The sequence below is a fragment of the Plutella xylostella genome, chromosome 8, assembly GCF_932276165.1.
Source record: "Plutella xylostella chromosome 8, ilPluXylo3.1, whole genome shotgun sequence".
Lineage (NCBI taxonomy): Eukaryota > Metazoa > Arthropoda > Insecta > Lepidoptera > Plutellidae > Plutella > Plutella xylostella.
Window position 1 is genome coordinate 4,753,886 of NC_063988.1, and position 27,049 is coordinate 4,780,934.

Genomic DNA, 27,049 nt, shown 5'->3' on the forward strand with positions numbered 1-27,049 from the left:
TCTGAGCAATAAAATTAATATACTATTTCTATTATTATTTAACTAAGCTACATACGTGACAGGTTTCACGTCCATATACGCCTTCACTCATGCTTAAATTTTCATCACTTATGGGCTCAACCGTCACAGTAGGTACCTAGGTACTAGTCCCCTAACAATTCACTAGTAGGTGCTATCGGCGTATCTAACATCACTCGTCACGCAATAATGAGCGTGCATTTTCATTAAACATTTTTTGTGTTTTCATATTGATTGCCAGTATTAAGAGTTGGAATTATGTCATCAGCTCATCCAGGTTACGGTTTTCCCTATCAGTTTATTGCTGTTGACACGCTCTTAATCACCTCAAAAGCCTTTAATAGCTCGTTCATCTTTTCTAGTAGGTTCTACGGAATACATTCGTTGGTGTTATTTTAAGAAAGTATGTACGTAAGTACGTAGGTAAATGTCACATCATTTTGTTCCTAAGTGTTTCCCTTTTCCTTTGTGTTAAAAATAAAAATATTTAATGTTACGTTCAGATATTAATTTCTTAACTGGAACTTTTATTCACTTAAGTCGTGATCTCGATTAACATTAAAATGACCAACAGCAATTTACTATGTTGTCTATGGTTCTACGCACGCACGAGTAGGTACCCGTTACTTCGTCTGGAAACAAAATTGGTGTCAATGAGGTTAATATGTAAAATGCACTTGAAAGAGTTCCATTTGAATCAGATTCAGGGCTAATCTAGAACGGATGTCTAATGAAACCTTATCTGAGTTCCTGATATCAAGCCTTCTGGTCAGAATCGATATAAAAATAATATTCATGTAGGTATAGGTACCTAGGACAGCCACGCCGCCGAATATAATATAATATAATAAATCATAGGTATAATGCGAGTCAATTCAAGTGAATACGTATAATTATTATTCCTATGTTTTTGTTACTTGGGACTTGAACCTTTACGAATTGAGAATACCTACGTACGATAAAGAAATTATTACGAAACGTCACAACATCACGTGTACCGTATCGGCACTCGATTACAATTACCTAATCTAAATCTGCATTCGTTGCAGTTTCACAGTAGTTCCACTGCGTGTGGGTTCATGTTGTGATGACGTCTGCAAACGTAAAGTCGTTGTACTTTGTTCGTGGGTCAATCTACGTTGTTTGCTTATTTTACTTATATCCTGCAAAACAATAATTTTGAATCAGTAAGGGAATTCTTTGATATATGTATGTATAAAAACGTAACATTGGCATTTATTTATTATTTAGCAGCACTCGTTATTAGTCCATCGGCAGTATTTTAAGCATCAATGTTTTATCGCTGGGCTCATAGAAGGTGAATGGTTGTGCATTTTTCACGAAGGGCTTTCACCTGCTAATTACCCCCAGTAACCTTTCCGCGGGGGGCGGGGTGCGGGGTGGCACAGATTGATGATCCAACCGGCCCTTTGACTAGTATACTTAACTCTATCTAGGTTGTCTTCGCTACGGCTGTTGTATGCTTTATCGATTTTCCATGATACTTTTTACTTTACTAAAGTTGTAGTTATTCATTGAGGTGAGTATTTAGTAAGTAGTATTATCTAAGTATTGTTACAAGAAATTTGAAGATATTATTTTTGTATTTTTTTTATATTTTGACCTATGAATTGCCTATTAAATTTACTATATTGGGCTTGCGGTCAAAATATAAAGTTGGAATTGGCTTGTTAATTAGTTTGATTGTTTTTTACGGAATTTTACAGCTCTAATCGATTTATACCGAAACACTAACCAGTCGATTATGTTGTGCCCTTGTTAATTATTAAATGAAAATGAAAAACCACCAGAACAACCTTATCATACTTTATTCACTTTGATTAAAAATGAAAGTCGCAATTTGCAACGAAATCCATCCATGTTAAACCGGATAAGTAATTTAAGCTACGGTTTCTCTTTTATTTCAATTTCATAGTGAACCAGGTGCCTTTGTGCATCGCATTGCGAAGATAAAAGGTAATCTATATGCAGGACAGGTCGCCTGTCAGTACACGTACTGCCTTCTACCTACAGGCCCTCAGGACAGCCGAGTGCCGACGTGCGAGCCATTATCGACCTTACACTCCCGTTTCTCGTTTCACTAAATACCTCTAGTACTAGTAGTTATTATCAGTGTCAGTGTCTAAGTCCAACCTGTCTATAAAGTCTGACAAAAAGATTCGCCGATCCCAAGCGATTATAGTTATTTTAAACGTTAAAATTGTCCACCCAATAGTTTAATTATTTTAATAATACAAGAAATGCTCCATTTGCATATTTAGGTAGTATCAGTGCCTAATAGACGGTCAACAGTGATTCGACGAGCCCATGGGGCATTAAATATGAAGGCTTCGCGTGACCCGTCGCTTCCCTCCACCAATCCATACTAAAGACACAATTCAGTAGCTTTTCAGTTAACGGGTTGTGGTATTTTTTCATATTTTTACGATATTGTCGTTTACTACGTTCTAACTATTTTCGATATATTTGTGGAACAAGTAAGCGTTTATATTACATAATTATAGGTAGGACTAGAGCCTTAAAAGAAATCTGCTAGCTCCTTACGTTAACAATAACTTTATTCCTGGTATACAAATACAATAACTAATTCATACTATGCAAATACATTTCCATAGATCAAGACTGAAGACAATTTTCCCTCTATAATTTGTTCAATTGACCTCAAAAAGTATCAGATTATTGTGAAGACCGTTTCGAAATGATACTTTCATTGTTATAGCTCGGTTATTTACAATGAGTGTTGTAACGTAAGTCAGCACAGACAGCAAGGCCTGCACGGCTATGGGCTCCAGCTCAAATGTTATTGGATTATTTTAGTGCTTACATCGATCTAACACTTATAAGTATTAAACCATAGCTGAAATTATAGATTGTTTATTAATGTATGGAATTATAAATATGTCGGTACTTGAAGTTGAGCCTGTAATGTCCAGAAGAAGGCGATCGAAGACAAAACATTATCATGAAAAGCAATCATTTGAATATTCACGTGATTTTCTACAAATATCGGAAACATCCGGTACCTAGTGGCTGGATGAGGAAGGCCGAGAACCGAGTGTTGTGGCGCACCTTAGGAGAGGCCTATGCCCAGTAGTGGATTATTATTGACTGAAGAAAAAATTAAAATCACCCTTATTCACTTTGTGTAATCGAATAAATTTAATTGAAACCGCATATATAATTGATTGTTTTATCGGTACTTTGTCTGACATTATTGCAGTAGCTGATTAACAGATAACAAGAGCCTTGACCTCCACGCTCGCTGCTGTGATGACTATTGCATATAAAATAATATCGTCAAACTATGTGTATAAAAAATACAGGGTATAAATAAAAAATGTATGTATAAACAATACAGGATGTTGAAAACCCTTCAGATCAGAATAAGTATCCTATTTTGTTTTAATAGGATCAATTTAATGTTGTCCTAAATTGTCCAATTTAGAACAACCATTGCAGTTTTATACGTAGGTAGTACTGTATGTACGAGTATGTATATACTTTCCCATTTCTTTACTACTATTGGACCTACTATACTTACATAGGTATAATTTATGTAAGTATATGTAATTCAGATAAAGTTAGTACAAATTGTAACATAGTAGAAATGGTACTATACCTGCTCCAGTAACCAGCACTAGGCCAGCGTGGCGGACTAGGACCAAAACCCTTCCTTCATTAGACCCGTGCCCCAGCAGTGGGGACGTGATGTGTCGTGATGATGATGATACCTACTCCTCTTTTTCTATTATAATATAATTAGCCACTTTGTTTTTTTACTGGAAATTTACAATAATTAGTTGTTATTATGTTGAAAATTTTCTTAGTGTTTCAGTCAGATACGGTTATAAATGTCCTGTTAGTACATTATTTTTTCTGATATAAACCAAGGACTATAATGTATTTCTAATATATAAAGTTATGTAATAGCCTTTTTCATTAACACATAACAAACCGATCTCAGTAACAATTTAAATGCGTTGTATAAATTTAGCAGTGACATTGGATTATAAATCCGGCCGGAATCACTTTCGCCTCTCATATCCTGTTGGCAGGCTTCTTGTTCATAATCTATAGGCCTTTGGTAGTACGTACTTAATGTTATAATTTGCTTTTTGTAATCTACAATTCACATTAAATAATTTTAAGTGTGATGAAGAAAGGTAAGTTCGACTAATTCGAATCTTATTTAAGTTTTTTTTATTCGTTAATATATTTTGTTACATTTTATCATCAAATTCGGCTCAGTATTTCAAAAGTTTCGAGCTTAAGGGTAGCCTTTCCACTTGCCAGGCATGTCTGTTGGCTTCTACCTTATTCGGTTTTGATATAACTTACAAAGACCGGATCAAGCGGTTAGTAACCGCCGGGACGTGGTGACAAAGGTTCCGGGTTCGAATCCCAACCGTGGTACAGCACAATGCAGTGCACCCACGCCGCGATTGTGAGGTGTTCATTACTTACCCAAGTAATTTATTATTGTTTTCAGTGTCGCAGTAATTAATCAGTTTGTAATTGTATGCCAGGCATTACTCTTGTGAAGGTAGATAGTAAAGTAATTATTATAATAATGTGCTCGAAGTTTGCGTGAGAATGTTGTTCTCGTGTGTCTCTGTGCTATATTTTTATACCGTAATGATTTTTAATAATATTTTTATACTCATGTATTTATGTGTCTGCGAGGTCATTTTGTATAAAAGTGTGAAATCTACACAATATACTCGCATCCGGTGCACCCTGGGCAGTCAGAAATGCGTTGAATAACTGAAACCTACGTACTGAAAAAATCTACGCTTTAAAAAGTATGAAACTCGCTTATACACTAGCGAGCAATGAAAAGTTACAATGATAATAGCAGCAAATTACTCCTAAATAGAAATATTTTGATCAAGTTCGGGTCATTTGGTGTCGATTTTTTAGGGTTCCGTAGCCAAAATGGCAAAAACGGAACCCTTATAGTTTCGTCATGTCCGTCTGTCCGTCTGTCCGTCTGTCCGTCTGTCACAGCCGATTTACTCGGAAACTATAAGTACTACAGTGATGAAATTTGATGGGAATATGTGTTGTATGAACCGCTACAAAAATATGACACTAAATAGTAAAAAAAAGAATTGGGGGTGGGGCCCCCCATACATGTAACTGAGGGATGAAATTTTTTTTTTCGATGTACATACCCGTGTGGGGTATCAATGGAAAGGTCTTTTAAAATGATATAAAGTTTTCTAAAAAACATTTTTCTTAAAGTGAACGGTTTTTGAGATATCAGCTCTCAAAGTCGTAAAAAGTATGTCCCCCCCCCTCTATTTTTATAACTACGGGGTATAAAATTCTAAAAAAAATAGAGGTGATGCATGCTAATTAACTCTTTCAACGATTTTTGGTTTGATCAAAGTATCTCTTATAGTTTTTGAGATAGGTTGATTTAACTGTAATTTTGGTTAAGTTATTGTGCTTACTACGGAACCCTTTGTGCGCGAGCCCGACTCGCACTTGGCCGGTTTTTTAAGTGGAACTTTTTCATTGCCCGCGAGTGTATTATCGCTATCTGGTCCAGAGCTTGGATGGACGGATATTAAATTTGGTGTTTTAGGAACATTATAATTACGCGGTCCGAGAGACCAAATATTATTTATCGATGTGGTCACTGAAATGCATTTACCTACCTATTAAGTGATCGATAAACTCATCTACCCATAGCTGCATGTAGTAAGCTAATCTAGACCTCCACTAGTCAATTATGTACAGCGGAAAAAAACACTATTGTATAATGTAAACGCAATTTAGAACCACCCTCTCTTTGTACACAAAACCCATGTGTTTTCATGTGACGTGTTCTAAAAGGGTTTTAATAGTGTGTTTTATGTATATAATTATGTATAACCAGTGATAGTGACGTGGAAGTGGGCGACAGTCACGTACTCACTTAACGTGAATATTTGAAGCGGGCGGATTACAGCATATGGCGTAAATGTTTTATGAGGCACAAGTATCGATTGACCTATTACTTATGGCTTTACATACGGGCATCGCTATGTGAAAGTTCAATCTTATGGGACCCATTGCCTTTTCAAGTTTTTCCACTTAAAACACTAGTTATTCAATAACATTTGTATGTTCCCTGACGGGCAGAGGTCAATTGGTGCACCGTTTATTATGGTTAGACATTAGGTTAAATCAATATTTTTGGTACTTTTTATCAAAAATAGTGAGAATAAATAAATCACCCCTTCGTGCAACATCAGTCTTCTCCGCGGTATACAGTGGGTTCTGGCTTCAGGGCTACAGGATGTATCGGGTTTCCTGAAAATGAGTTAACAAAATGAAACTAGCCACATAACATGATTAAAAAACAAGGATTGTATTTCATCGTGTCTTAACTCGAGCCGTCGAGTCGAGGCTTACTTATCATGCACTCGTAGGGTATCTAGACAATCTAGACTCTTAGACTTAGGTACTATTAAGTACCTTAACTCTTCATTTATTGCACAGTGTGCCTTCGTACGTAGGTATATATTCTGTGGCGTGATTTCTTGGAGTGTTTGTATTGTTCTTACAACAAAGTGTTAAACCTACAAAAGTGTTAACCTGTTTAAAGATTACAGCCAAAGCTAATGAACAGAAATAATAATCTACACAACAAAATGCCAACGTCGAAAATAGTCGAAATATTATTTCACGACCATACCAAATCATTAATTATCAACATAAATACTTACCGATTTATCAGAACCAAATGAATAATGTTCCATTACAGTAACAGATACAAGTGCTTTACTCAAGTAAGTACATCCGCAGCGATATAAATTACACCATTACCTTCAGCCCACATCTTAAATGACATCAACCAGACGTAATACGCTTCGTAAGTTACGAAATTGAAAAGAAACCCCAAGGAATGGGGTCATTGTCTTGGCGATAAGAGAAGTGGGTCAGTGTGGCAGCCCCCTATATTCAGTGCTCACCTATCTATAGAATAGAATTGTAGCTGTTACTTTACTTACATAGGCATATAAAAATTGTTATCAAACTGGGTGGCTAAGCAAAATTTGGGTAATTTGATTTGAACTGATAACATTTACCGTTTCTTTTTCATTTTATGGAGCAGAAGAAAAAGTTATTTAAACAGTTGCGCTGGTCAATTTAGTATCTGCTATAAAATTAGTGAGTGCTTCAAAGTCATACTTGGTAAGTCTGTTTAGCTTTGATGCTCAAAACTGAAGAACAGTAGTGCATCGACTAAGATATTGTTATAAGAACGAACGATTAATCAATAAAAAACGCACCAACTATGGTACGAGTATTCTTACATATTAACTTTATTACCTAATTAGCGTCAGCGAGGTGGTTCACCTGTCTCCAGCGGACGCGCGTCTATGGTCCAGTCTGCTCCGTCAGACTATTTACAGCCGACCTAAATGTCAACCGGCGAGCGAATCCCGCCCGAGTCATTAACACTACAACAGAAATAGCCTACTACAGCGCACGGCAGATGCAACATAATGGAGGGCGGGTCTTACAACAGTGGGGTCACTCTCTAAGATGAAAAACTAAGTTTTGGAGCGCTGCTGCGCGAGCCACGACTATATCTCGTTGTATTAAACGTACCGATTGCACGACAGCTCTCGTTAGTTTGTTTTTCGTATAGAGACCCTGCAGTTTCTTGTGTGTTCAGCTCAGTTTGCTCAACCGTCGTACCTTTGTTTCCCACCTCTCTCTCGAGGAGCTCTGTGAATAAACCCTCTTTAATAAACCGTTGTGCGAGCTGCCAGCGCCTCAGTGCCAGCGCAAATAATTGTAATTAGTGTATTAGACCAGATGCGTTTATTTATTTTAGTATCGCGCGGATAATAGCTGAGTCAGACGGTCTATTTTAAAGTATCTTAATCCGGTGCGCTCTTCCATAATATAACATGTAGCCTTCAAACAAATTTATTAAGACGGTGAGTTACACAGTAAACGGCTAGTATGTAATACAAAGTACCCACTTACTAAATGGACGGGTCAATGACTGTTTCAGGAGTCATTCAGAGTTTGTTATGAAAACGTAATGTATGCCAAATGTTCGTCGAGCTATTTTCTTTCTTTCATTCGGTCTTTGAACTTTTCCACTTCAAATGTGACTTTCCCGATGAGTATCTTGTTTTTCTTAGGGTTTCCCCTAATGAAACGCAATTTTCTAAAGTTGTAAAAAGTATTATCTGCAATCATAATCGTTCCTAATCGTAATATAATCTAAATTACGTTTTTGAAGTAGAACGTATGGACTTTATCGTTAACGATAGGTATTATTTTGATCTTTTAAAAATGAGTTTCCTTGTTAGTGGAATAATTGCATCATGATTTCAAGCGGATGTTCAGTGGTTCTCCTAATCTTATACAATACTCGATGCACTTGAGTTGTAAAGTGCAGGTGTTTATGTGACGTCTCGTCACGTAACTATGACTAGACAATTAAGTCAATTTTATCTCGCATGCCGTTAACTTCGAATTACCAAGAAACATAATTCCTTCAGTTTTCCTCCGTATTTCATCTTATTATATTCGGGTGTCTAAGGGCCTGGAGTGGTTTTTTCAATGCTAAAAACTATATGCTATGGCTATAGGGAATGAGCATATCCCTTAAGTTCTAAGCTGCCTTCCTAAGCTTGGGCCATTTCGCATCATAGAAATGTGTTCCTTAGGGGACATCTGGCTATGTCCAGCAGGAGACTTTTATGGGCTGATGATGATGTTGTTGTCATCATACTTCCACGAGGCTATGACCTTGCCCTTCCTCAAAGCCAGTCCCACCGACCACTCAATTAAAAACCTTTGTTCCAAGTTAAACGTGCATAGCAACAAAAATAACTCCCAAAACGTTGTGCGGCCCACGCGGTGACGTATCGGAAACGAATAATGACAGCAAAAGCAAAAGGCTTCGCGTCGTCACGTCACGATCACACGTCACTCGAGTTCTCACTATATGCGCCGGCGGGCCGCGGCCGCCTCACACGCTCGCAGCACCCGCGCCGGCCGCACGTTGAGCCTCCACCACACTAGCGAACATCGACGCGACCAGTGAACAGCTGACTCGGACCGTGCCATATACGAGTGAGAGTGCTTGTGCTTTCAGTTTTTATTTGAACCAGTGTGAAGTTTAACCGCCAAAATTACGGATTTAAGGATCGCCCCTCCAGGTTGGTGTTTTATTGAATTTTTGGCAGTTTGTTTTTGTTTTCAGGTGTTAGTTTTATATGATTAAAAATAATGAATATTTCGTTAATGGTTATATCAGATACCTGAAAGTTATAGCAGCTGTGTAAATACGTGATTGGATACGGTATTGCATTGCATGGTTTCATGGGTTTCACCATTAGGTACATGGGGTAGGTACCCGTAGTAGTAAATTTATGCAACTGAAAATTCCCTCGGTGACCGGTTTTATCGTTAAAACTTCAAAAACTTAATAGAAATGGATGTGGGTATCTGCATTAAATAAATGCGTTTCACACAAAACAATCTAGAACATTTTCTTATCATATTTTATTATCTAACCCTATTATAAAGACAAGCAGACCATACAGGTATCATTATTATACCTACTTCACAAGGTCACAACGTATTATACAGGTTGTAGAACCATATTTTTTATCGTATATCGCCCTACACCTACTTATTTTATAATACTTACGCGTACTTATTGAATATAATCATATTATTGGCTTCAGTACCTACCTAGGTACACCTTTCCATTTCATGATAAAGGGTAGAATATATGAGTTAATCCTCTATTTTATTCCAATTAAACAATGGTTAGTTTCATCATATCCATAACAAACATCATCATCAGTGAGTCATCATGCCGTCTGCTGTACCGAATTGATTTACCTGATCCGCGGTATCTGATTAACATATCCATTTAATATTGAGTGGTAGCATTGAGCCCGAACAGCTACCAGTTATTCATGTATGAGTTATCTTAATTTTCACCTCTGAAATTTTACAACGCAGATCTCGACCAGACACTATCATTAACTATAAGTAATTTAACCATCCTCTTTGGGGTTATTTAGTCATAAATATGTACTATGCAGAACAAAATCTAATTAAACATCAACATCAGCTTCTTTAGAATCATGCAAAAGTTATTTAAGTTAAGCAAAAGTAACTATTGTTTTCTTGAATCTTTGTGAGTTCAAAGGCTGGTTATTCAGAGTGCGTACCAAAGCACGCGAAGTACCCCCTACTGACAAAAACGTTATTAAAAAATTCCCACCAGCAGGCAAAACTGCACATCCTCATGAATCATATCATAACCGTATTTTGGCGAAACCCGTAAGTGTTACAACATACTCTGAGTCATTAATTTCTTCCTTTTATTGTATAGGCTCTCACCTCCCGATGATTGTGAGAAGACAATGTTTTATGTACATGAATCAGTACATAATTTATGTACTTACTACTAAATCTAGTAAATAGAGAGTTGTTGAGGAAATCAACTGCAATGTAAAAATTGATTGCCTGAGATTTATTTTATCTAAAAAACATCATGATGATCGATGACGACAGGTGTAATACACCCATTACTACATTGGTTGGTCGTATTCTTGCTTTGAATCTCAGAATAAATAGCATCACAGTTTAATCTGCTTCAACAACTAATCGCTATAAGCAGTCGGGCAATATCTATTATGTGCCGCTGACAAACACAAGACACTAGCGAGAGCGCATCTAGTTGGTTGGTCACCGTCGTGGTGATAGAATTAGCCAGTCAGAATAAAGTTCGTTGCTGACTATACAGGGTGTGCCAGACGGTTCTGCTGATGTACGTCACTCGGAAAAGCTTTCGAGCACCAAAATTATAAAATAATAAATTGTCCCACAGTTTTCTAATAAACTCCTGAAGTGAGTGAAGCTACAGCGGTTTATTTTCAAGAACATCCGACAATGTAACGCTCCGGTGATACAGCGCGTGATTCTTACACAATGCGGCGTAACATGCCTATTAAATTATTAATTTCAATGGCATTGACTTTTATGCAACTGCTTTAGACACAGTCAGGCTGATATCGATAAGGCACGGAAATCGCGGACTCTTTGTTTACGAGGTCCCGCATACGAGTGTGTATTACAAGTCGCCACCACTCATCTTAGCATTCGTATGAATATTTAATATTTAAGTAAGACCACGCGGAAGTTTAAAGAAGCTCATTCGACGATAGTAAAATAATAAGTCGCAGTTTAAAACGGCTTTGGATTTTCTTCGCCTTTTAGTAATATTGTTCAGTAAGTATCTTGCACAAAATAGGATTAAGGCGAATCAGATATCGTTACAGTGCAGTGACGACACAGTAATTACGGTTGGTTGGAAAGTGGGGAGGCCTTCGCGTGGCCCGCGCCGCTGCCGCCGCCGCCGCCGTCGCCGGAACGCGTTTGTGCAACTTGTCTTTATAACGCGCAGTACAATACCGGCCTTAGAAATTAGAACACAATGGAATACGAAGAGACTGTGGCGAATCTGCTACTGCTTCCAGTAGACGTCGGGACTGTCAAGAAAACATTAGTTTTTCCACGGAGTCACGTACTTCAGTGACGAATTTCCTTATCTGGAGTCTCCGTCAAACATTTTCAGAATTCAGTAGGTAGTAGTGGGTGATTCTCCAAAAACCGCTCAAAAAGCATAATTTCTTTGGCGCATTTTTTTTTTAATGTTGTTTGAATATTATACCCCACATATTGTAGAGGCTTTAGACCTCTTTAGTTATGTCTTATTGGCCCTGAAATCTATCGAGCCGATTCAAAGTTACAGCGATTTTAAACAATTTTGGGCCAATGAAATTAGATTGGCACCAATGAAATTAGAAAACACACCAAAGAAATTATAAAAGGTCCCAAAGAAGTTAGTTTTAAGAACATAGAAATTAGAAATTATTATAAAGAAATTAGTTTTATACGTAGATTGCAAATAATACACAACAAAACTAAAAATCACGCATATCTTTATTTGTTTTTAACATAATTACCTGATCACGTAAGGGTGCAAGGGTTCTAAACATCCGAATGAATCAATTGCCAACCTCACCTGCCCGTGGTGCACTCTGCTAAAGAACAGACGAGGCTCTGGCGACCGGATGATGGCGGTATAACCATCCAAAAACAGCTACACTAAATCCCATAGGCTGATGGGCAGCACCGTCACCGGTATAAAAAAGTGTAAAGAGGACGCTGGAGTCCGGCCACATTTTCTACCATCAGGAGGGCGACCAACTGTCCCGAGGTGGCGTAGGATTTCTCGGCAACAAGACCCTTGTCAACAACGTAGTGGAGATCAGCAGTGTGTCAAATCGGGTAGCGTACCTAGTACTTAAACTAACCGAGAGGTATTCCTTGAAGGTCTGAAGGTCGTACAGGTATATGCACCAACCTCGGCACACTCTGACACAGAATTCGAAGCAGTATACGAGGATTTCTCTAGGGCTATCACGTGTACTGCTAGGACCCAATACACCGTTGTGATGGGTGACTTCAACGCCAAAGTGGGAGTACAAGAATGCGACGAATCGAGGGTAGGACATCATGGCTTTGGTAGCAGAAACCAGAGAGGGCAAATGCTTGTAGACTTCCTCGAAACGGAGGGGCTTTCTATCTGATGAATTCTTTCTTTGAGAATCGGCCCCAGAGGAAGTGGACATGGGCAAGCCCCGATGGTAGGACGAACAACGAAAAAAACTTCATTATGACTGACAAGTGGCACATATTCAAAGATGTCCCAGTGAACAATAGGTTTAAAACTGGGAGTGATCACCGACTTCTCCGAGGAACTCTGAATATCAACGTCAAGCTGGAGAGGAGACGTCTGGTGAAGTCGACCCTTCGTCCCACACTGCACCAAATTGGAGCTGGCAACACCAGCTTCTAGAGAGAACTACAGTTCTTCAGAAGGGTGACCAAACCCTTCTGAAGAACTATAGACCGATCTCGCTTTTAAGCCATGTATACAAGCTGTTCTCAAGGGTTATCACGAATGGTCTTGCCCAAAAGTTAGACGAGTTTCAGCACCCGGAGCAGGCTGGGTTTCAAAAAGGCTTTAGTACAATAGACCACATCCACACAGCAAGGTAGATTATACAGAAGACCGAAGAGTATAATCAGCCTCTGTATCTAGCCTTTGTGGACTATGAAAAAGCCTTCGACTACATCGAGACCTAAGCAGTTTTGGAATCCTTGCAGAGATGCCAAATCGACTGGCGCTATATCGAGGTGTTGAGGTATCTGTACAATGCCGCTACTTAGACTGACCACAAGACCACTATCCAACTGCAACGTGGAGTGAGACAGGGGGATGTGATATCTCCGAAACTGTTCACCAATGCATTGGAAGATATCTTTAAGACGTTGGACTGGAAAGGACATGGCATATGTATAAATGGCGAGTACATGTCACCTCCGCTTCGCGGACGACATCGTTATTATGGCAGAATCTCTGCAGGAAGTTAGCTAGATGCTAAGTGGCCTAAATGCTGCTTCCCGACGTGTAGGCCTCGGTATGAACTTGGACAAGACGAAAGTCATGTACAATGCTCACATGAAACCGGAGCCGGTCGTCGTTGGTGAGGCAACAATCGAAGTTGTGCATGAATATGTCTACCTCGGGCAGACTGTTCGGCTAGGCAGAAGCAACTTGGACAAGGAGGCTGCAAGGCGCATCCGACTGGGTTGGGCTGCATTCGGGAAACTTCGTCACATATTCTCCTCGTCCATTCCTCAGAGCCTGAAGACAAAAGTCTTAAAACAGTGCGTCCTGCTAGTGATGACGTAGGGTGCTGAGACGTGGACACTGACGGTAGGACTGGTCCACCGATTTAAAGTAGCTCAGCGTGCTATGGCTCTCCATAGAAACTCCAAGCATAAATCTCTAGTTATGCTTGGGGTTTCTCTGATGGATCGTATCAGAAATGAGGTTATCCGTCAGAGGACTAAGGTTACCAACATAGCTGTCAAAATATGCAACCAGAAATGGCAGTGGGCTGGTCATATCTGCCGAAGAACCGATAACCGTTGGGGTAGACGAGTTCTCGAGTGGAGACCACGAACAGCCGACCTTAGGCGGGTAGCCGGTAGTGGATGGATGAGGAAGGCCGAGAACCGAGTGTTGTGGCGCTCCTTGGGAGAGGCCTATGTCCAGTGGATGATTATTGGCTGATGATGATGATGAGAGAATTAACCATAATATACATTGAATGCATAAAGTTAGCGTAATTAATGGTGTTTCATACTCAATACTAATTTATTTGTATCAAAACTAATTTCGTTAGCGCAGTATGCCAAAGAAATCCAAAGAAATTATTGCCAACGAAATTAGAAATCATCACTTAAAATTTATTTTAACAAAAAGCTGATGTACAATTGGAACCTCTTATCGACACGTGCATACTGTTTGAATAGATATACGTGGACAAAAATATGTATGCAACCAAAACAAATAATAGCATGAAAGTAACAATCAAAAAAATTAGGCACTCACCTGACCAAAACTAGTGTTGCCCAAATTCAGTCTTGGTCTTGCAGTCTTGGTCTTGTTCTTGCGTTTTTGCAAGACCAAGACCAAGAACAAGACCGCGTATTTTTAGCAAGACCAAGACCAAGACCTGACCGTGCAAGACTTGAGCAAGAACAAGACATAGCCTGCAAGACTCTTGCGTCTTGCAGCTAGGACTTAGCGCTATTTTACTGAGTAGTTAGGTGTAACAGTTCAGTGTATAGGTAGGTACGCTTAGGAATTCTATGAGACGCAAAAAACTGTATCAAATAATATGAAAAACTGGACCTATGCACATTACGATTAATACCATAAACATAGCGAATAAAAATATCTATTAAAATCAAAAAGTAAACTTTAATAAATAGTAATAGACTAATAGGTAATTGCAAGACTTGCAAGACTCTTGCTGCAAGACCAAGACCAAGACCAAGACTGAGAGCGCAAGACCAAGACCAAGACCAAGACTAGGTGTATTGGCGCAAGACCAAGACCAAGACCAAGACCAGGTGTATTGGCGCAAGACCAAGACCAAGACTGGCTAAGTCTCGTCTTGTTCTTGCATTTGGGCAACACTAACCAAAACACGTTATGGCGCAAAAAAAAAAAATTTCGACATACTCCGTAAACTTACGCTCCTCTGCTCCTGATCAAAGATAGTGGGGGACTGAACGGTGAGGGACGCATGGTGATTATATCCGGTGATCGTTTAAACGCAGAGTAGGAAGACGGTATCGTTACGCCAAAGAAGTTAGTTTTTTTCTCGGACAAAATTGAATGCGTTATATTTTTGAAAACTAAACCTAAGAGTGAATAGAAACCTAATTTACAGTTACCATAAGTATCTGTTATAATCATAACATATAAATCATAAGCTTATTTTACGTTTAAAAGTGAGTTTTTTTTGACCTAAAAATAAAATCAAGTGAAGGACGCGCCAAAGAACTTAGGATATTGAGTTTAAAAAAATCATTGTCGTTTTCTTTATAAATTTATGCATTTTATTACTAATGTATAAAAACGGTCACAAGATACATTATTAAAAAAAAATACATCCTGGTATAAAACTATCAATTTCATGTATTTTATGGCTTGGACATACCTAAATCGCGTTATTTGAGAGTCACCCTAGTAGGCTACTACGCAGCTTTTATGTACATAGGTACTTATCAAAATCTAATAGGTAAGTATGTAGTTTAGTAATAGGGCCATTATTTTATTTTAGGGACAATTATCGGTCCCCTACAAAGAAACATTTAAAAAAAATTAAATAATGAAATTCAGGAATATAGCTACCGTCTATAGCAATTAAATAAGACACCGGTCACAGAAAATATAATGAATTTATGTAAAATACTTTATTTATTTACAAATTACGGTAACTCTGTTGTTGTTTTTGGTAACGCAATTGTTTTTCATACAAAAATTGTCTGTCCCTCGGAGCGAGTCATATGAAACAAGCACAACGTGTGTAAAAAATTATAATGGAAACAATTTTTTTGAATATTATAACGAATATGTCATTATTTAAACTTTACTTCACGGTAATATTCATGATTTTATATGAACATATTATGGGACAATTAATATTCCTGGCCGAGTCCCCAAGCCTAAGAAAAAATCCACCTACAGTAGGTTACCCTAGGAAATTCAATCATAAATAAACTTTTTTTCACTTTCTTACACCTAAGATCATTTGAATGGCTGTGTATTTGTATCGGAGTGCAGGAAGGAGAGCGGGACGGATAAAATGAACAAGTCTTTCGGATGAGAGTCCTGGAGAGAAGCGCGTGTATTTATTGTGACGCCACTGAGTTACCGGCGACATACGGTGAGTTTTATAGATATTTATTATTTTATTTCATGCAATATATGTAATAATTAGTAACAATTATTAGGGCATTTTGATATCCCATGTATGTGTATTCATTTAAGTACTAACTTCAAATAGGTTATTGTTTTACAACTGCGTTACCGCTACACTTCGTTACTTTTTCAGTAACGCAGTTGTAGCTATAGTAACTCAGGGGTTTTTCTTATAGTTTTCAGGTATCTGTTACTCAATTTATGGTACAAATATAACATTTGAGCATATTATATTGTTACAGTATAACATTTCAGACTCAATGGCGTAAACAGCGGCTGAAAAACAACGGCTTTATAGGCAAAAAAAATGAGAAATATTTCTTAGTATTAAGTTGTTATATTTTCAGCGATTTTAATGTTTGATATTAAACAAAGAGTTCTGTTAATTTTAGTTTGATAGTTTTTTTCACATTATGATTAGTTTTAATTGAAGAAAGTATAAAGATTGTGATTGAGATACCACTGTGTTACCAATTAACCACTGCGTTATCTATTTGTCCCTCGTTTCCTGAGAGTATTCACAAACATTTTAGCTACTCTATATTAGAAAGAATGTTAAACTAAATATAATAATTATAATTCACCTTATTTAGAGCTATTTCTAAAACTTTGAGCAAAAAATTATGATTATTTTGTCCTTTTTTCGAAAAGTATTGCATTAAAACTTATTGATTGGTAACGCAGTGGGAAACTTTATTATAGAATGAATAACAAAACTGAGAATATTTTGTAATTTAAACTGTTAGATTAATGTTTTTTTTCTTACTTTTTATCTGGTATATGTTTACGAACCAAAATATATGTTCCTAACAATAAAACATAATTTTGTATGAAAGTAACGCAGTAGTATTTTTTTCTCATCGTTCCTCGATTAAACGTCAATAACTTTAAGAAATAGCAAGAAAACATCGCTGCAAATGTATTTAATGAATAATATAAATGTTAATTAACATAAATAAATATTAAAAGGTTAATTAATAAGAAGTTTATTTTTGAAAAAAATATCTGTAAAAGTATGTCAAATTGTACCCAAAATAAAATAATGGCCCAATAGTGTCTTCTTTGTATTGTTTGTTTGTAAAATATATAATTTTATTCTACTAGGTATATTAACAAAAACGAAACGTTTTTCAATATCTTATATTAAAAATAAAGTAAAAAATCTGCGGTAACTTGTAGGCCAAAATATCTGTAGTTTGAGTAAAAAATGTCACCTTGTATATGATATCTACCAAAGCGTAATTAAATGATGCGTAAATAGGACAATTTAATAAAAACTTGTTATGCGTTTGTTAAGCAGGTGAGCTGTTGACTGTTGACTTGACCGATTTTTTTGGACAAAAACAATTATATGCCGTGTTAAGCGCTACGCATAGTGTTTTTATCCACAATGAAGTACCAACCTACTTCTGAAACAGTTAATTATAGCACCAAGGTTATTTATAACCATAATAAGGTACTTCGATACGACTTATACCTTTTAAATCCCGACTGAAAGAATAGGTATTATACTTAAATTATAATTCACCATGCGTATGTTTACTCCCTACACCAGTCCACGATGACTCTCCACAACGGATAATACCGGTATCTATATACTTACTTTTTTTTACGTGATCCAAAGGTTTTGACGTTGACTTTCATTTCATAAATATTTGAATTGTATTTACCTATACAATAGAACGCAACGCAACGGTCGGAGTATAATTTCAAGATGCCATAAGCGAAAAGAAAGTGGTCGCCGGTAGCGAGGGGACGTCAAGGTGTCCTAAAAGGGCGTCGCTGCGACACGGCGGCGGCGGTCGCGAGTGAAAGCAGGGGGTTACTCAACGACGACAAAAAACAAAGTTTCAGTACGCTCTGATGCGCGAGCCACTTTGCACGGCGGCACCCCTCGTTGGTTCGTTTTTCATCAGTATAGAGTAACCCTCCCTGCTCTGCCATCTGCGGCCCAACATTATTGAGGTATTAGCCTTTGTCCCGGGTTGTGCAAGCTTTTACGTCACGTGCTATCACTGCTTCTTGTATCTACAGGATGTTGCAAATGTGGTACTTATGCCGAAACGAGGTGGCTGAGTCACCCTCTTTCAGTTTACTAAACCCTTTTTTAAAGCCTAAGTGCCAATTTCTTTATGGTTATCTAACCGACAGGGATTGATTTATAAATTAAACGTCATCTCCATATAAAATTCATGACAGATGTGTCAAAAGTTAACCACTACTCCCTGGTTATGCTCTAACCGAGAATGGAGAAATTGGCACTAAGATCTGTTGACCGAGCGATTCACTTTCGAGAAAATTTCCAGAAAAGTTGTTTTTCCTTCGTTGATATTTTCTCAAAAAAAACACCATGATCTTTGGACTGATGGTGTCTATGTATTTTTTGCTAGTCCAAAAAGTTCAGGTACCTATAATTAAATTCCTGAAATGCTTATGGAGTAGGAGAAGTACATAATTGGGTATGTAATTTCAGTTACTTTGTTCAGAAGAATCTAAAATACACTTAACCTAACTCACAAAAAGTTAAATTATTTATACAACAAAAAATATGAAACACCTATTATTTTACTGTATTTAATTCTACATAGACAGAATTTAATTCTACATTGGTAAATTATGGTAGTGAAGGGAACGCTACCAGAATGGGTCCGGAGGATTCATTGATATTCCCAGAAGGGCCCGAAATGGAGTGCCTTTTGCTTTTAAGGCTAAGTTGGGTGTATGAAGCTAAAACACACGATGGGTAAAGGGAATCATGATAATGCATAAAGTTTCACGCATAAGTGTACCTGTGAGAATATGTAAATAACTTAACCAACGCGACGTTAAAACCCCCGAAATTCATCATTCAAAGTCGAATAACTTTTGAACGGCTTAGTCAATTTTGAACTTGGCTAAGAAAACTCGGGGTAACATTATCTGTGATGATCCTAAAAAACTAAACGAAAATCGGTTCAGCGTTTCGACGCTACGCTAGCACACATTTACACATACACAGTAACGTTAATCTTATAGCACCCTCCTATTTCGTCGGGTATTAAAAAGGAGGTTTACAAAGGCGGAGTAAAATTTACTGGCAACTTCACTAGTTTTTTTTCTTAATTTAAATTTCCACAACGAATATAGAATTGAAGTGCGGTGGTCAATTCGTTGTTTAAATAAAGCGGTTGCCGAGACCGGTTCGCACGCGGCTCGCATGCGGCGGTAGGAGGTGGTAGGTGTGCTGAGCCTCGGCCAAGGCTGCGCTGGCCGCACTTCCGCGATGAAAGGTCAACAGCAGCGCCCGCGCGCGCCCCGTCTTCTCACACCCTTACCTCTGTGTTCTCATGCTCTCCTGGTATTTTTGGCTCGTTTGTCTTTCCTCGACTACCTTCAGGTTAGGCACTATAATTTGGGCCCGCTAATTGCAGTACGACTGGAATGTTATATAACCGATTCAGTGTTAATCATTAGCAAATTGTAGTGAATATACAGTGATTTTGGTAAATAATTAAATATGTGTTTCAGTTTTCAGTCATTGAAAATTTAATGAATGACTTGAGTGATTTCTTCTAGAAGCACTTAGGTATATTGTAATGATAAACATAAAGTGAACAACATTTCAATTTCACCTTGATGCTTTGTTTCTTTGCCTTCTTACTCAAGAAAACCAGACATCAATTGAACAAACATCACATCTTTATTTAAATTATGTGTTAATACGACGTGTTCGGTTGAGTCCGTGTCTGCTAACATGTAAGACTAGATACTGTAAAAAAATAACGAAAATCTTAATGCCTTTCAATTTACTACAAAAACTATTATGCATGGCCAAAACTAGGTTTAGTTTAGTTTCCAATTGAATTTGTTTCGTAAGTAGCTAGAGTTTAGTTAATCCAATCATATTTCAATTATTGTTGTAATCTGTGTAGAGTTACAGTCTAAAATTAGATAAGTACTTACCTATCGTTAGATAAGGCCATTCATGATGTGTATGAGTCAGTTCGCAAAAAACCTCAGCAAGGGCAAGGCTAAGAAGAAAACGTGTATAAAATCGTGTGGCCACTGACCATGCCGCGGCTTGCGACACGCGGCCGACGGCTCTACGCTCTGCGCCCGCGCATTCAGCTTTGTGAATCACTTACTTTCTACTCGTGGGCGGAATACACGATTCTAAATGCAGTTGTATATTATGATTATTCATATTTATCGACGCATGTTCTCTCCTATTCTGTTCCGTTGGTAAAGAAAGTTGTCGGTGATCGTGTTGCCGACATGCGCTATGTTGATGCACATCAACGATTAACCTTAAAACCCGTTTCTTTTACATAAAACTCGCTCAAATGTAAACTTTGTGGTACCGTCCTATGTTTAGCCGTAAAATTTTGAAACTTGCTACAGATTTAGACTAACGATTGCGGATGTTAAACGAGTACGTAAATATTAAACACGTTTGCCTTAACACTTCAAATGTATATGATAAATAATCAAATGTAGATACTAATCGAATACAAATATAAAATCGGCAAATCACATTTAATCCTCTTTCTGTTGCTGACGCAATCGAGGCGCGACTCTATTTTTACAAATTATCCATAATAAAATAAATAACAAGCATATGAAATACCAGAACTATTACAGATATTAACTAAATAGGACCACTGGGTCAACACGCTCGATATAAACGAAGTAACGGGATTGTCAAATTATCATAAACATACAAACTGTTGGATAGGTCACCTGCAATCATAAAACAGAGAGCATTTTTATCCGATGAAAATGATTAGAGCGAAAAGCTTAGTATTGTTGGAAAACCATTTATGGATGGATATACGACTGAATTTACATACTGAGGTGTTTATGCTGATTTGGTGATGACTTCATTCCACACTGATACAACTCGTGTGACTGCAACGTGAGGCCGGGTGGTTCTTTTGTTTTAAACACTGAAGTGGAACTGTACACCCAGGTCACCAGGTGTACAAGGTGTGAGGTTTCTCTCATTGTTGTTGAGCGGAGACCTCAAAACTGCGGGTTAATGGCAGCTGCCGAGAGTACCGCTGTTCCACGCACCGGCGCGCGCGCAGCACAAACCAAGCTCGCTCGATCACTACCATCAAATGATTATAACACTTACAATCTCCGGAATCTTTAATAGGATCATAATAAAGCCTACTTTCCTGTGGTTCAGAGATAGGTCACGTCACGCCGGATGAGCAGTAAGAGCAACCGAACCGAAAACGCTCTCGGCAGCTCAAAAGACCATAACAAAAGCTCTTATAACAGCTTTGTCTTTGTCTAGACACCGTAAAGCTTTGTAGCTGTTGCAATTTCTTTTTTCCTTGTAGGATTTTATTGATAGCTTCGTACCTAGTTTAACTGTGTAAAACAATAGTTTAAAAATCCCCTTATTAGCAAAATAATGGAACTCTTTAATAATATACTTACCACATATACAGAATGACCCCCTGAGTCACCTACTTTCGGCTTAGTATACTGTGTGTATATGTGCAATTGTATTTGATGGTGTAGTACGATGTTTACTTACCTTTTTGTTGAGGCTTTGTACCTAAATCCTCAGCAACAAACTACGTATTAACATTAAGTAAACAATTCTAGATAACGACGTGTTAATATATTAAGCCCAACCGTAAATAGTATTATTTAAATAACATGTTTTTATATTTTTGTTACAGGTAAGAACGAGTTACTCTAGTCGACAGACAAACAATCAATAGATACAGTGGTGATAAGGTATTACAGTGACGCTGCTGCCGATTTCGCCGGTAAGTGAAGCACCAGGCCACGGGTCTGAGGAAGCCCACATCCTGACCATGGACAGGACACGACATATGGCGTAGTGAGTACTGAAAAGAGTCGATAACGCAGTAAGCGACATGTCAGTGGCCTATCGTGAGAACGCACCGTGCGCCGCCATATGGCACGTTCCACGTCGATAATTATGAGATAATTATCATGTATGTAGCCGAGACAGCGATGTTAGCATTTCAGTCGAAGCGAGATACGACACATTCAGCTTACACTACGCAGAAAACTAGCAAAACAAACACGTTGTTCTCGAGAAGTGAAGACAATACAGCATCAATCAAGGCGCTGTCTGTGTAGGTGTAAGGATTATCGATATTACTAGGTGACTTCTTATGGTCAGTGCTACGTAGAAGCAAGAATATAGGATTACTTAGATGTCGGTTAGCCTCTTGACCACAGCAATAGGATATTACCTATGTCGACTGTACGTCTATAGAAGATCATTTCAGGAATAGCCTACATACTGCATACATTGTCAGGTCGAGGCGGTTGAGACACAATAATGTAGGTCTTATGTAGTTTTATGATTTTATTTATTTGTTTGTGACTTTTATTAAAACCATAACAATATAGTACAAAGTACAATCTAACTTAGATTTTTTTTATAAAATCAAGCATTCAGCGCCATTTCACGTAAACAAACGCCTCTTAAAATGCTTTGCTGTTTGTTCAGGTTCGTTGCACTGTATTCAATGATGATTTAGTAATTTAATTTAGATTATTTGAAGTAGGATATTGATTATTATTCTATACCTACCTACCTCAGCAGAAAAAAAAACATAAGTTATCGAATCGCATACATTTGTACAAACACTTATATAGGAAGTAACTACTCTACTTATTCATTCTTTGTAGTAATGTCATACTTTTAAACGCTTCTTTTTTGTAAATTGGTGTATGAAACTGTAGTTTATTCAGTTGACAGCGGAGGCCGCCGGCTATTGTCTGCACCACGCTCACGTGAAGTCTGAAGTTATCTGTAAAGTTGTATCTTGTACTATCTGAAAATATCGCGACAAATCACGTGTTAGTTCACGAGGTTGTATGAAACGTTTAACTCGATTTTGAAAAAGTAACATATATGTATGTATGTTACTTTTTACCTTAATATCTGTTAATCCTGGCCTAATATCGACAAAAGCGAATCTCCCACTGTGGTTCACTTTATGTTCTTAAATTTTATATTTTGAAGTATATAAGTCACGAACATGCATTATATCCACTAGAAGTTTCGTCAAAAAAATTAATAATAATTATAATATACCTACAAATATACTTACTACTTACTTATTATAACTAACTAATCAAAAATACCCCTCCAAGCCACACCCGACCCAAAGGTACCCATGACACTGGCAGCGTTACCACGCTGCACAGCCAGGGCCTCTACATCAGGTGTGCCCCGGAAGAAGATCCCAGACCACGACTCCTCAAGCGTCTGGTGATTTCCCTTAAGAAGGCCCTGCCCTCTTCTCCCCACACCCCCATCGTCTCCACAGCCAAGGGCACAAACAGATACCGCTGCATTAGCTGGCTATATTTAAGTTTTTTAAGCCGAGCCGCGGCTTCAGCAGCGGCACCCGCATTGGCCGCTGTAGACTGCACGTGAGACGGCGCGAGGGTGCAGACGCACGTCGCGTCCCAGAGTAAACTGCGGCCCTTCTCCCACGGCACCATGGTGAGTCCATCCGGACGCTTGCCATCAGCCCGGGACAACCCTGGTGGCTCCAGGACCGCCGGGACATCCGCAGAAACAAGAGCTCTCCGGACGATGTCATTGATAGCATGGTGCCGTGAGAACCTGCCCGCACTACGCACACAGTGTAACCCGTGACGTCCCGATTGATCCACCCGCGCGCCGCAGACACAAACATGGGGTTCCACCACAGTGCAGCCGAGACGCAGAGCCACCGCCACCCGCAAGGAATCGTTGTCTAACAACGTTCCCAACTGCGGCGATGGCAAAGCATGCAGCCACAACCCTGACTCTGGCTGAGAGACCGCCCGCAAACGCGCCAACTCAGCCCCGGCGTTGCGCAGCATCAGCATGTTCAACTGCAAGCGACACTGCTCCTCGTCCCAATCACGCTGACGCTCAGGCTGCACCGGCACAGCACTCTCAGGACACACAGACTGCCATAACTCCAGGGCCTCTGCCGCGTGGGGAATACTGAACTCATCACCATTAACATGTAAAATGCGAGTGACAAGCCGCAGCACCCCACACGACGACGCCAGAAAAGCCGGCAGTTGAGTGTCCTCCAAGCGCCTTAAACCCAGCCCACCATACCTCACAGGAAGCGCCGCTTGAGACCACTGCTCATTGGACATGCTGATGTTGACAATAGCCTCCAGGAGGTCCTTCAACACCTCATCGTACTGCTTGGACTCCTCTCTATGCAGCCAAACTGGGGCTGTACGCAGCGAATATGTCAGCCTCGGTATGGACAAACAGCCCCGCAAGATGGAAAGCGCCACGTGTGCTGAAAGCTGGCAGAGGTGCGACTTGGTTTCAGCCAACGTACGCATCTTGGACAGAACCAGAGCTGGCACTCCTTCGGGAAAAATTTTTGAAGTTATAATAATTACTTATATAAAGTTTGTATTTTTATAGCAAAACACATGAGTAAACATACCGACAGAAAATATAACGAGATAATCGCAATAACAACTAGATACATTTTTAATTACAAATTATAAATGCGAGTACTCACCTACCTATAAATGGTTGCTAAAAATATTCCAGGCTGGTTCAGAACTGATTACTTAACACCCTAAGCTGATTAGCTGAAATAAATAAATTTATTTGTGTGTTAGATACTTACCCTATATCTAATTGGATTAAGTTACTCGTGTGTATCATTATCATTAAGTTTAAGAATAGATTTGGAATAGGTCTTGCTGTTTGCAACACAGTTGTATTTACCTAAGGAATTTATTGAAGATCTTAGAATTTCTTGATTATAATAATATAAAAAAGTTGAAGTTTGTACTTACTTACAAAATTTGTCAGTAAGTACCTATGTGTATACATAGATATGTATATTGATAATTAAAGTCGGCTATTAAAACATTTTTTGTGAGCCATTTATACAAATTAAATTGTAGTAATAGTACCTACCCATTACAAAACAATGCGTAATTAATTTGTAGAGCACTAAATACAATAAAAAGAAATTTAATTCAACTGAACAAATATCTCCGTTATCATACTATACTTCCATAGATAAAGTACTGAATTATGTCAGTAAAATAACCATTAATCACATTAATATCCAAAACGTTATAGTTAAAATGTTTACAGTTAAATATTAGTGATAATTTTAATGGTTCGTACCGCACATAAAGCGATATCTTGAACATAAATTAATTTGCTTTTAATAACAAAACTCCATACCATCACTTTTGTATGCTAGTGTTCCATGTAGTAATACTTACGTTAGTTAGTACCTACATATGGTTACATAGGTACTTTAGTACAATTTATTATCTGTGGTATTACTAAACAGTGTTCCTATGGATAAGTTGTGGTATAATTGTATATCACAGCCGCGGGTATCACTTGTTCATAGTGTGGAGTGTAATCCATTTAGCAGGCATTCCCGCTTTCTGAAGCCGTACATAGGTCGAGGGCGACAGTTGACTTACACCTGTATCACATAATATCATCGACACCACAAAAGTGGCAGTCTAAAATCTTCAGCTCATACTGATGTTGTAGGCTGTATTTGTTTTTCAAAAACTCATCGCATATGCAAACTATTTGTAGGTATACATATTGGACCAAATTGTGGTAGCCATTAGGTATGGGTTGTATTTATCCCGTTAATACTTTATGTACTTGATCCCTTTTCCATAGGTTTGCACGTTGCTCTGCTCTCTCGTGTAATAATGTGATTAATGGGATTAGGTAGGTACCACCCTAGATTGACAAACTCTGTGGTGGCTTCTAAATATGTAATCAGTGCTAACTACTGTTTACGAGTAATGAAAGACTCTTAAATAGGTTCCAAGTTTAAATAAAAAACACAAATTGTAATAATTGCGCCACAGCATAAACAATCTGTAAGTACTTATTATATTAGCTAAATTATTATTTTATTCATTGTTATTGTTATATACCTATGAGTCTAACCTCAGTTCGCAATCAGTCATTGTCACAATGTCTAATCTAGTGTTTATAAGTAGCTAGTATACTGGCTAGGTAAGTATTTTTGACTGTGCTTATCAGTTTTTATCTATGTTATGATCATCCATTTAAGATGGCTTTGTGTTCGATAATATTCATGATCTCAGCTTTAGTCGGTTATAGCTATACACCCAGTCCGCGTTGTTCTATGTCTACAGCGATACATAAACGAAAACGTTTTAAAAAAAGTCTTTCAATTAAACTTTTTTTCTTTATAATGTTGGAAGGTGCGGGTAGTTAAAACATTCTTTCTCAAAAACGTATTTACGTAGAATTTGTGCAGTGCAATACAGTAGTGGTGATATATCGTGACATGTTCGTGTCGTCGCCGTATCCTCATACGATGACGGACGAGTGTTGGCACCAACGCCTCCATCCCTACCGCAGTGGCATGCATCGTGTCTATTGTGAGTTTTATTATGTTTCACCAAAAAGTGCTCAACTTGCTATGTACTTACCTATTTAAATTTGTCTTGTGTATGTATAAAGTAGCACTCACAAAACATATAAGTAAGTACATTAGTGGAATGACTTATCCCTTTGGTCCGGTGTAGTCGACTTTTAATTATGAATTGATAACATAAAGGTACCTACCTAGCCATTTCTATATATATAGGTAGGTACCTACC

The 27,049-nt window shown here is 38.2% G+C and overlaps 1 protein-coding gene across 6 annotated transcripts in view; it reads left to right on the forward strand.

Moving 5' to 3' along the window:
* Positions 1-27,049, forward strand: part of LOC119692965 — a 60,842-nt gene that overhangs the window by 26,181 nt on the left and 7,612 nt on the right. The window contains exon 1 of one of the 6 annotated variants that reach the window (XM_038114696.2): positions 26,610-26,827. The exons of the other annotated variants lie outside the window; for them this stretch is intronic. Coding sequence (XP_037970624.2) covers positions 26,734-26,827 — 94 coding nt within the window. The 5' untranslated portion in view covers positions 26,610-26,733. Of the gene's footprint in view, positions 1-26,609; positions 26,828-27,049 lie in introns of those variants that run through there. 6 annotated transcript variants of the gene reach the window in all.